Source organism: Pleuronectes platessa, chromosome 2 (genome assembly GCF_947347685.1).
Source record: "Pleuronectes platessa chromosome 2, fPlePla1.1, whole genome shotgun sequence".
Classification (NCBI taxonomy): domain Eukaryota; kingdom Metazoa; phylum Chordata; class Actinopteri; order Pleuronectiformes; family Pleuronectidae; genus Pleuronectes; species Pleuronectes platessa.
In genome coordinates, this window is record NC_070627.1 from 6745276 (window position 1) to 6757508 (window position 12233).

General features: G+C 40.1%; 1 protein-coding gene across 1 annotated transcript; it reads left to right on the top strand.

The window, feature by feature from the left end:
* The first annotated feature begins 907 nt into the window (after positions 1-907).
* On the top strand, positions 908-8252 carry LOC128460099 (immunoglobulin-like and fibronectin type III domain-containing protein 1). Its single transcript, XM_053445140.1, has 24 exons — positions 908-959; positions 1135-1257; positions 1356-1489; positions 1590-1689; positions 1796-1837; positions 1922-1967; positions 2070-2253; positions 2362-2463; positions 2568-2724; positions 2821-3093; positions 3213-3652; positions 3701-3749; positions 3832-3956; positions 4051-4192; positions 4288-4581; positions 4671-4967; positions 5053-5232; positions 5376-5504; positions 5583-5891; positions 6005-6090; positions 6219-6411; positions 7018-7314; positions 7823-8149; positions 8248-8252. The coding sequence occupies exons 1-24, from the start codon at positions 908-910 to the stop codon at positions 8250-8252; spliced, it is 4086 nt and encodes a 1361-aa protein (XP_053301115.1).
* The last annotated feature ends 3981 nt before the right edge of the window (positions 8253-12233 follow it).

Here is a 12233-nt window from a genome sequence, read left to right on the forward strand (position 1 = left end):
TCAGTATAATATTAGCATTTGTATGGTTTTTAAGATATTTTGTAGTACAAATAATTAAATTACTGCTTGCTGATTTATAATATAATTTGTCATGTACACTGCATAAACAATAATGACAATACGCCATTTAACGTGATTAAGATGGTCATTCAAATGTTTTTATAATCTCTACAACTTTGACTTAATCAGACAACTATAAACTACGGATTTCAACCGCCGACAGGAAATCTGCTGATTAATTAACTGATCCTTCAGAAAGGTGAAGGAGGAAGAGAACAGCTCCTAATACAAACGTCAGCTGTTTACACCACCTCGACCTACTGCCTGCAGAGCCAGGCCAGTCACTCAGGAATGTCAGCTATTCAGTGATCTCAGGAATTCTTACATTTATAGTACAGATCGAATTACTAACTCATGCATCCTCACACGATTTGCCCAAGATAAGTTCCACTCTCTTGAGCAGCGACGTCTCGTCATAAAACTCACACTGAAACATTACTTAACCCACTTTCTGTTTTTGGAATAATGAATAAATCGTGTCCCGTTACATCTGTTCTGTCTCCTCCAAGGACAGGCTTTACTTAAAAGTGCATTAACATCAGGTTGTTAATGTAAGCACGCTGCCGTAATCCAATAGTTAAACAGCGGTGAGCGATAGCCAGAGCAGATTCACACCATCTGTGGGAGATTCAGACAGATGGGAATTCATATGGAGTTTAACAGTGGCCAAGACATTCCATCAGATGAAGCTTAGCCTGAAATCCCATCATGTTGACATGGGAACGAATTAATCTGAAAAATAAATGTATAATTTTCTAAATAAAGACTTAAAATTAAATGATGCATTTTTAAACTAAACAGTGTTTTTTTTTAATACCTGTGCATTGACAGAGAAGCTGTTGTCAAGATGTTTAAGATACGCAGAAACAAAGATGAGGAGCCAACCGCTCCAGGGCAGGGTGAGTAACCGAAGAGTTTAAAAACTTCACTTCACATGACAATTAATTGCCAAATAACAAGTTGCAAGATCTTTAAATTTGTTGTAAACGTTCTTAAAGCAGTGTGGTTCAATCAAATTATTCTTTAAGTTCTTTATCAATTGTAAATAATGCCATTCGTCTCATTTAATGACAGTGAGAATTAAAAAGAAGTCGAACGTGCCGGGAGTTATGATCACCCAATACGTGGAGGAACTCCCAGAAGACATGAGCACGCCAGATTTCACTCGGAAACCAATCTCTCTGACACTTCAAGAAGGTAAAGTCAAATAAAACACCACCTCTGGTTACGTGTGTTCAACTTCACTTCACTCGACTGTGCTGATTTCTAAGATAATATCTTTGCCGATTCTATAGGAAAACCGGCGACCTTCAGAGCAGTAGTTACTGGAAAACCAACACCAGTAGTGACCTGGTTGAGAAACAATGGAGACATTGATGAAGGGTACAATATCTCCTTCGATGCAGGTTCTGGTGAATACCAGCTACAGGTGAGGTCATGACGACGTGTCACTAAGAACGCTTCATTCAAATAATAACCACGAAAAACAAAACTGCAGTAAAATGTTCTATCCATGCATTTCATGACAGCTGCCGGACGTATCGGTGGATCAAGCCGACACGTACAAGTGCTTAGCGAAAAATGAATTTGGAAAAGCTATTGTCACCGCAACCCTTAACGTTATTGAAGGTGCGTCACTCGCTTCTATTTCAGGATATATTCAATCCAAACCAATTTATTATGATGATATATATTACATCTGTCTCACTTGAATGTTTTTCTCTTTCCATTTCAGTTGGCTTCAAAAAGAGCAAAGCTTTGCAACAGTCCAGGACAGGTACACACTTTGATTACTTTGTAATAACACAGTCAATTGTGCGCTGAATTAAAACTGTAACCGTGTTGCCTGTTTTGTTTGCAGCCGTCCGGGAAGTACCAGAGGATTTCAAAAAGACCTTGAAAACAGTGTAAGAACTGCTTCAGGGCAAGAGCAAACTTTACTTAGTTTTAATTTCTTGCTATGTATAATCATAACGTTAAAGTAATTGATGATTGTATCCTTTTTGTAGGGTTGACACTGAGCCGAAAGAGGAGGAAAAACCCGTAATGGATGAAAAGTTTTGGGAAGAGTTGATGAGTTCAGACAAGAAAGACTATGAGAGCGTCTGTGCGCGGTACGGGATCACCAATTTCCGTTGGATGCTGAAAAAACTAAGTGAGATGAAGGAAGAGAGGGAGCAAGAAGAAGTGAAGGTAACGTGTGTCTCAACTGCACCTTCCTGTAAACCGACACAGCCTCACAGTCAAGTGGCAGAAAACACAAGAGTACTAACATTCAAATAACTTTCTATTGGACGACAGGTTGTTGAAAGACGTGGCATACTGAAGGCCGTTGAATTGAAACCTGTTGATGATTCAGACATTGAAGTTGAAGCGCCTGTCTGCAAAATCTTCCTATTTAAGGTGAGATATTTCCTCTTAAATATGTTCTTACTAGTTAATAGATGAAAGCATACAATGTGACATGTATAAATATATCATTTGTATGACCTAATATGTTCGAACAGGATGGAGTTATGATTCCTTTTGATGCTGAAACAGAGATAAAACATGGATTGAAGCAAGTGGGAAAGAAGTTTAGCATGAATGGTGTCGACATGGAGGATGCGGGATTGTGCGAAGTGGAGATTGATGGAATTAGGATCTTCTCAGCTGATTTGAAGAGTAAGATTATGCATCCTAATTTATCATTTACAGAATTAAAATGTACGTAAATGTCAGCAGATCTCACGTTAACCCGTAATTTTGTGTTTCGTACAGTTCCCCCTTTAGAATTCTTGGTTAAATTGGAAGACGTGAAGGCAGAGGAGAGAGAGGACGCCATGTTCGAGTGCCTCATCTCTCAACCTATGAAAAAGATAACTTGGAAGTTTAAAAACACCCCACTGGAGCAAGGGGAAAAATATGACATCCTTGTGTCCGACGACATGCTGATCCACACGTTGGTGGTGAAGGACTGCCAGCCACTGGATAAAGGAATCTATGCCGCAGTGGTTGGACTTGCATCTTGCAGTGCCTGGCTTATAGTGGAAGGTACTGTTTACATTTTTCAAATTGTATATTTTCATATTGTTCAACACTAGTTCATCCAAAATGGAGAAAAAAAAAAGCCTAATTCACGTTTACAAGGTTCTGTTACTTTTTTTCATCAGTGGACAAAGATCTGAACGCGAAAGGGAAGAAGAAAGCTCGCAAAACAACCCGGGCAGGTGGTGGTGGTGCTGATCTGTTGTTGATAGCTCAAGAGCAAAATGCTAAGGTACAGAAGGAGAGGGATGAGATGATTGCAAAGTTAAAAGCGGAGGCAGTAGCCGCCGCTGCTAAGGCTGCAGCTGAGAAGGCAGAGGCCGCAGCTAGAGCTAAAGCTGAAGCTGAAGCCAAAGCCAAAGCTAAAGCAGAAGCTAAGGCAGAAGCCAAAGCTAAAGCCAGACCAGAAGCAGAAGCAGAAGCCAAAGGGAAGCCAAAAGCAGGGGCAAAGGTTAAGGCAAAGGCAGAAGATGAGGAGGCAGAAGATGAGGAGGCAGAAGATGAGGAGGAGGAAGAGGAAGTGTCCGAAGCAGCTGAATCTACTCCATCACAACCAAAGAAAAAGGTAGAAGCTGAAGAAGAAGAAGAAGAAGAAGAGCAGCCTATTCAAGAGAAAAGAAAGAGAGTGAGGACAGGCCCACTTGTTCCTGATACAGTCATCGGTGAGAGGCATCAGAACATAGTACATTATATAACCTTAAGTACTTTTTTCTGTTCCAAATTAAAAGTTTGCCTTTCTTTCAGACCCTGGAGTTTTCTTCACCGGTGGACTTTCGGATGTAAACGCCATCATCGGCACTGATGCAGAATTGGTGTGCAGACTGAGCAGCGAGGAATGTGATGGAGTTTGGTTCAAAGAAGGGATAGAGGTGAGGGATTTAAGAGATGATGGAGCTGCAGCTTTCACCTTCCACCTTGTTAGAGTTATGTGTGTTAACGTATGTGCATGTCTGTGCATTACAGATAACAGCTACAGATGACGTCTGTATCGTTAAAGACGGGACTTATCGCAAACTAATTATCAAAAACTGCCAAGAAGAGGATGCTGGGAAGTACCGATGTGAAGCCGATGGGCGTAAAACAGAAGCTGTGCTAATTATTGAAGGTATCGTGATCAGATGCAAAAGAAAAAGAGTCAACCACTGTGAAAATGTGTAAAATGCTCTTCTCATTTCTCAAAGACGTATGTTTTTCTACTAGATCCTCCGAGAATAAACACAGATGACCTTGCTGTGTTCATAAAACCGGTCACGATCAAATCTGGGAAAGAGGCAGTGTTTAATGTGTCCTTTGTTGGCCGGGAGCCCATGAAGATCCAGTGGTACAATGAGGGCGAGGAGCTGCTGGAGGACGCCAACATCAAGATTGAAAAATCGTCCTCAAACAGTCGTCTGGTTCTCACCAAGTGCCAACGCAAGACCACAGGAGAAATTAAGATTAAGATCAGAAATGAATTTGGGAAAGCTGAGGCTACTACACAGCTTAATGTCTTAGGTTTGTAAGCTGCACGCTAGACACTGCATGTTCTTAATTTGTATAAAAACCATGCACATCGGTACAGTTATTCTTTTGTGTTACTATAGATAAGCCGACCCCACCCATGGGCCCTGTGGATATAATTGAAAGCTCATCATCTTGCATTGACTTCAAATGGCGGCCTCCCAAAGACAGCGGCGGCTGCCCCATCACGGACTACGTCATGGAGCGACAGCAAATCGGCCGAAACAGCTGGAAAAAACTAGGCAAGATTGGCCCGGAGCCCAAATACAGGGACACCGATGTGGATCATGGCAGAAAGTACTGCTACCATGTCAGGGCTGAAACCGATCATGGCATCAGTGAAATGATGGAAACAGACGACATTCAGGCAGGGACAAAGGGTACGTCTCAAATAAAGAGTGAATGTGCTTTTTTTAATAAGCTAATTGAAAAGTGAGCGTTTTTTTCATTTCCTCGTTGTTTCAGCTTACCCTGGTGCTCCTTCTATGCCAAAGATTGTTAGTGCTTTCAAAGACTGCATCAATCTTGCTTGGTCTGAGCCCACTAACACCGGAGGAACCAACATTTCCGGTTACAACGTGGAGAAACGCAAAAACGGCAGTAATCTGTGGGGCCTCGTCAACCCGCCTCTGGAGCCCATTAAAGGTTGATTAGAGTCACATTTCACATTCAATGACTCTATTTCCAATTGTTATGGTTGTTTTTAAGGCTGGATTTTAGATCTAAACTTGTAAACTTTATTGTCACATTTTATAATAGTGTAATCGTACTGTTTTACATGTATACAGAGAGCACGTACGCAGTAAAGGATGTTGTTGAGGGCTTCTCGTATGAGTTCCGTGTATCAGCAATCAACATTTCTGGAGCCGGAGAACCAAGCGCACCCTCTGAATTCGTGTTTGCAAGAGATCCAAAAAGTGAGTAACTGGCTGAAATCCGCTTTATTGTTGAATCTACATTCCCTGATTTTCTGAAAAATCAACTGAATCTTCCAGAGCCCCCTGGTAAAGTCCTTGACTTGAGGGTGACCGACTCCACGTACACCACCTTATCTCTGGCCTGGACGAAACCCATCGAGGAGGAAGGGGTCCAGGATGAGGCCAAAGGATACCTCGTGGAGCTCAGACCGGCTGAAAACCCAGAGTGGAGTAGCTGTAACTCCAGTCCAATCATTATCAACTCTTATACTATTATGGGTCTGAAGTCTATGGCCATGTACTGGGTTAGAGTTGTAGCCACCAATGAGGGTGGGGATGGTGAGCCTCAAGATTTGGACAACTACATCATTGCTATGCCACCTCCAGGTGAGTCGGTGGACACTGAGTCAACAATTAACTATCTACAGTCAAACGTTGACACATTTTACCTTCGTTAAATTGCTTTTTCTCAAATTTTCTCTCCTCCTACATTGTTACAGTGAGACCTCAATTCACTGACAAAAAACTTAAGAACTTCATGGTAATGAAAGCTGGGAACGCTGCTCGAGTCAACTTTAACTTTCAGGTTCAGTATAATAATCATACAAAAGTAGTTTTAGTCAATGTCCAGTCGGAATATGCAGATTAGACATTTTATGAATAAGTATAAAAGTATAAACCCAGGTTTAAGCTGTGTATCTCCTCTTGTGGCAGGCCTCTCCAGTACCAATTATTAATTGGCTCAAGGACGGCTTGCCTGTGCCCAAGCATGTGACGGTGAGCAACACGGACACATCATCGCAGCTGATGATCTTCTCATCAGAACGCCAGGACACAGGAATCTACACTATAATTGTGAAGAACCTTGTCGGTCAAGAAACCTCCAGTGTGGAAATAAGAATTACAGGTACACACCTATATCCTTCAGATAAAAGTGAAATCTTTAGCTAAGGTTGTATCGAGCAGATTTTTATGGATGTATAATCATTCAGGTTTCTGAACAAGGCAAAATGCTTGGTCACATGTCCGGTTTTCAGTTTGTCCAGTTTGGGCTACTGTAGAAAACATGGCGGCCTCCCTAGAGAGGACCCACTTCTGATGTAAATATAAAGTATTAAATATAAAAGGCCCATTTTAGGGTAAATAGAACAACAATTTATACAATTTAGATGAAACACACTGGTAAAACATTACTAGGACTATTTTATATAAAATTTCTGCCAATAGATCCCTTTTACCTTAATCTTACAAAATCAACCTTTGAGCTTTAAGTGATTTGTAGTCTTAAATGTAGGTTTAATTATGTTATAGATTTATATGCAAAACTATAAACAGTGTATAAAGAAATAAAGGTTTTTATTTTTTCACTATAGTCTGACTTTGCTTTGGATTTAAGCAGCATGTGGGGATCGTTCAGAAAGAGAACGACTGTGCGTGTGCAGGCTTCCACTCTGTGGCCATTAGAAACATAGAGCATACAGATACTAAAAATTGGATTCCTTCACGTTTCTAGATGACCCGAAGCCTCCAGGCCCCGTGGAGCTGGACGAGAACGTGTCGGGAACAGTGACAGTCTCCTGGACCCCGTCTCCAGATGAGAAGAAAGACGACAGGCTGCACTACATGATCACCAAGCGGGATTCCGAGAAGCGTACCTGGCAAATCATGGCAGACCATCTCTTCAATAACAAGTTCACTGCCATCAACATCATGCCGGGGAGACAGTATCAGTTCCGGGTCTACGCCAAGAACGACATGGGACTCTCCGATCCCTCCGAGTCTGCAAGATGGGAAGTGAAGAGAGCGAAAGGCAGGTTAAAACCACGGTGTTGGGAAATTGTGTAGTAAAAATATAAACCCTTACTTAACTGATTAACACAATATTAAACGACAATTTCAGAGAGCAACAATCATTTTGTAGCTTTTGCCCCAAATTATGATGATCGGCTTAATTTTCTGCATTAATTACAAAGTTATAAATTGTAGTATTTAAGCATTGTCCCCTCAGACAAAACAAGACTTGACCATATCACACTGGGATCTGAAACCTGTCATTGGTCAATTTCCCCATTTGTAGCCCTTATTAATAAGTCCAGCCTCTAATAAGTGACGATTTGCTGCTTCTGACATCACATTTTGACTGTACAACAAATGTCAAAGCACCATTAAAACTAACAACATTTCATATGAATGTTCCCTCCTCACATATACTCACTGAATCGAGATGAGTGAATGCGACAGTAGCAATGAAAAATGCATTGATCACTATCACTTGCACCTTTTAAACTTTTTTTTTTATCTCTCTTTTACAATCCCAGAGATATTTACCGTGAACGTCCCAGCCTCTAAGGACTGCAGCTTCGAGACGCCGCCATCATTCTCCGTTCCGCTGAAAACGCACAACAGTCCGGAGAAGTACGAGTGCTACATGAGTTGTGCAGTGACGGGAAATCCCAGACCCTATATCACCTGGTACAGGAACAACATCAGCCTGAACACCAACACCAACTACCACATCACCAACACCTGCGGGGTGTGCTCCATGGTGATCCTCAAAGTCGGGCCGAAGGACAGTGGAGATTACATGGTCGTAGCGGAAAATAATCTGGGCAGAGTGGAGTGCACAACCAAACTTGTTGTTAAAGGTAAAGAAAATCCAACACAACACATTGGAGTATGTTATATTTTAAACCTCTGGCTGAGTATGTTGTAACAACACCCTTCTCTTCCCATTCCACATCAGATTGAAGCCGTGGTCCTGAAATCCTGAAGACGAGTGTTACAATAAAATAACGGAGAGTTAAAGATTTGCCGTTTTGAAACCAGTTATCAGTGTTTTTGTGAATTATTGTATTAATGTGTTCAAATAAACTGTGATGAGAAAAATAAAGGTGAAAAGAGCGATTTTTGGTGTTTGGAAGCGATAAAAAAATGTTAAGTGGGAAATCTGCTAAATTTATTCTCCACACACAGTGAGGAGATGGAGACATGACATCTGGGATTCAACATTAGTGAAATGTTAATCCGGCACCCAAACATGTTTATTTATGGTCCTATCTTTTTCTTGAGCTGTATCGAGCTTCCATCTGCTGTTTAGAACAAGTTTCTTCTGAAGTTACTACCTCTTGGTAAATGGAAAATATGATCATACAAATTGAGGGGTTTTGTGTGTTCATGTGTAATGTTTTCATCATTGAGGATTTTTCCAAAATGTAAATAAAATCTGTTCAAAGTGAACTGCAGTGTCTTACTTCAACCTGACTTCAGTCATGAGTCTGTCACTTAATATAGAACAAGATACTCTGAGATACATACTTTATTCAGCATGCTAAAGAAGATATCACAAATATAAAGCTGAATTTTTTTAAATTGGCCTCAGATATACTTTACAAGTACTTGACTGTATGAAGTGGTTTGTCTGCTGCAGTTACATTCAGTTTGGCACGTAACCGTCGCCCCACTGTGAGGTAAATATATCGTGTCTTTTCATTTTAAAACTTCACGTGAGCCGCCTCCGCTCTGCCAACTGTCACATGGCTTCGAATTTCTCGTTTACTGCGGACATGTGTTCGCGCTCTTTCAGAGGATAATGTGAGTCTATTATAGAAAGTCATAAATGATAAAAAAATTCCTGTGCATGACTCGCAAGTGCAACCTTGCAAACAACTGCACACCTTCCCGAGCAAGGGTCCGGCGACAGACTAAAATGATCCATTATACAGTAGCCACTTGGCATCTTGTTATAGACACATCTCTTCACTGGGAGTTCACTGTACTGGGATTTGGCATTAAGAAGCAACTAACCACAGGGCACTAGCAAACAAAGTAAAAGAAGTATTTCAATTTGCTCCAATGAATAAATAGAAATTTAAAAATGTATGTCCGCCAACACAGACACAGATGAAGTTACTGCCGTCCATTGAGTGTTGGGTTATATAACATTCCTTGTTTTGTCATTGTTTTCTATGGTGGAATTCTGAGCTCCTGACTTTAGTGACCCTTCGCAATAAAAGCCTCCAAGAACATCAAGCTTCTCATATCAGCTTCCCATGCCTGAGAACAGTCATATTTCCTGTGCCTCGCATTCACTTTTATTACACTGCTTGAAATATCCACTCACATGCACACACACTGACACACACAAACACACTGACACACACAAACACACACAATCTTGACTAAACTGACCACAGCTCTGTTATTGATAAGACCAATAACACAGAAATAAATGCCCTCAAAGTGTGAAGTAACTTTCTTCTTCTTGAAAAGTTGTTTTTCTGCGACGTGAAAAGTAAAAAGTATTTTTTAAAGATAAGACAATGACTGGTTTACTTAAAGCCTTATTTAAAATGTATTCGTTTTTCCAGCTTCTATTTATTCTCCTATACGAATCAAACCTGCTAACTAAGAAAGTAAAGTTTGCTAATAGCAATAAGCAAATACAAGTTAGAAGGAGATAATTGTGATTCCTTGGAGAAACTCCCACCCAATCAAACTTACTTTTTGTTGTTATGTTGTTTTAACAATGAATCAATGACATTTACAAGGAAAAGCTGACTTGATCCCCCAAGTCGATCCATTGGTGCATAATACAGAATAACTCATTGTGGAAGGACGTGGAGATAAGTCAATCTTCTTTATATATATATATATATAAATATAAGTTATGGTTTTGCGGATGTTGAGCTGAAGGTGTTTTCTATCATACTAATCTACTAATTAGTCATACTAATCTATGAACTTCTCCACCAGGGTCATGTACACCTCTACTGCAAGCCATTCATTTCCAAGTCGAGGAGGATTTGGTGAAGAAAAATGGTGAAATAACTAAATCGATCTAATACAGATTTATTTTTGGCTTTAATGATTGTATCAATCTGTTACAAGTAAATATATTAAGATTAAGATGAAACTTTTATCCCAATTAGATTCAACGATGTCTGTATTTTCTCCAATCAGTTTCCTATGCAGCTTTCCCAGATGGTTCTATGTGACAAACCATCTGTTGTGTGTCAGGTTAACAAATGTCGTAATGTTAAAAGAACTCCGCTCCAAAGACACGTCCGCAGACAAATCACGACATGAGATCACACTTATTGCTCATTCTGCCACTGTTGCTATTCAAGGCCACAATAGACACAAAGTATTTTCTAGACAATAAGAGTCATTAGCGCGTCTGAACATTCATATGAAGTTGTGTTGTTCTCGTAATTTCACAAGAGTGTCAATTCGGGCATACTTGGCTGTCAGCACTCAGCAGCTCCGGCTTATGATGACACCGACTTACATAACAGACACTAACTAATCGCAAAGACGAAAAACCAAATGTGTTAGTGCAAAAAAGTCAAATTTAAAGCTACACAAACATTTCTCCTGCTAACATTTTATTTGCAGAGATTTAAGAAGTGAAAGCAATAATCAAAAGTTCCACATGATTAGTTTATAATAGCAGTATATTATACACAACAGAGGATCAATGTTATATAATCATATCTTAAATAGATTAATTCAATTTTCCAAACAAACAATTTTAAATTGGACTTTCCCTGAAGATCAAGCGTTTTTCAACAAGAGGTCATGGTCATCCAAAAGAAAGGCTTTGGCTCTCACTCCCCCCCTTTTCTAGAGGTTGTGATTTATACCAAAAACAAAAGAGCAATCCCCTTTCTTGGCAGGCACCAGGTCTGACGACGTGGGTGCTTGTCGCGGAGTCATTGGCATTCCTGTAAGGGTTTAATAGGCTTGTAGAGCAAGGAGGCAACACTCGAATATCAGACCGGGCAGCCGTCAACTCAGGAGGATCCCAGGAGAACTGAGGTAAGTTCATCATTCATCTCACAATCAGCACCAGTCTTAGATGGAGGGGTTTTACTCCTGAAAGTTGGCTTCAGTCTTTTAACAAAGAAATAATCCTGGGACTGATGCACTCTTTAACATCTCGTCCAAGCATTGTAACAGTTAGTTTGGCAAAGTGTTTAAAGTGTCTGTCCATAAACGCAATTAAACTGCCTGGACTGTCAATTGATCTGCTATGCATAGTGCAGTGTATCTATTGTATATATATATCCTCATTTTGGGGCTGTGTACAAATGTTTTAAATAGTTGTAGTTTAGTTTTGTGTTGATGTAAATTAGAATTCAAACGGTCGTTTCCAAAAATTTTTGAAAAATGTAAAAATACACAACGGTCATTTTCATAAGCTGTCACCAGATCGACAACTCAAATTATTTCAATATTATTGATTATATTATGTATCTTACGAACATTTAAGGTATTTACAGAATTTATGTCTTTTTAATCATCTAAAAGCATCTAGGAGCATCCTTTCTCAAACTCTTACCTTAACACAATTGTTTCTTTACTATTCTATATTATATTATTCTGTATTACTACTGAAAAATATTGATTACAAACCAAAAAAAGGCAAGAGGGGCCCTTAACATAACCAAATTAAGAAAGAATGTCAATGTCAGCGTCTGCACATCATCAGCGCCATCTCCCTAGATAGCCACATACTTTCGGAACATGCCCTTAGCAGTGTGTTCCTTTTAATCACTTTTACGATGTTCTCAGTCACTCGCATACCGTCCCGTGCTGTATTTCAGCACTGGTCACATGAAACCCATAAAAATTCGCTCTCACGACAAGGAGGCCGCTAGTGTGGGACCGTGTCAGAAGCCAAGTACATGGAGCAGGTTCTGAACCTTGAAAGTGCAACTCAAATGTTTA

Excerpts from the sequence above, each read along its gene's own strand:
- LOC128460099 (XM_053445140.1), top strand. The coding sequence starts at position 908 with ATGTTTAAGATACGCAGAAACAAAGATGAGGAGCCAACCGCTCCAGGG. Across the intron at positions 3,653-3,700 it reads CATCACAACCAAAGAAAAAG|AAAAGAAAGAGAGTGAGGAC; the intron begins GTAGAAGCTGAA and ends CCTATTCAAGAG. Across the intron at positions 4,582-4,670 it reads TACACAGCTTAATGTCTTAG|ATAAGCCGACCCCACCCATG; the intron begins GTTTGTAAGCTG and ends GTGTTACTATAG.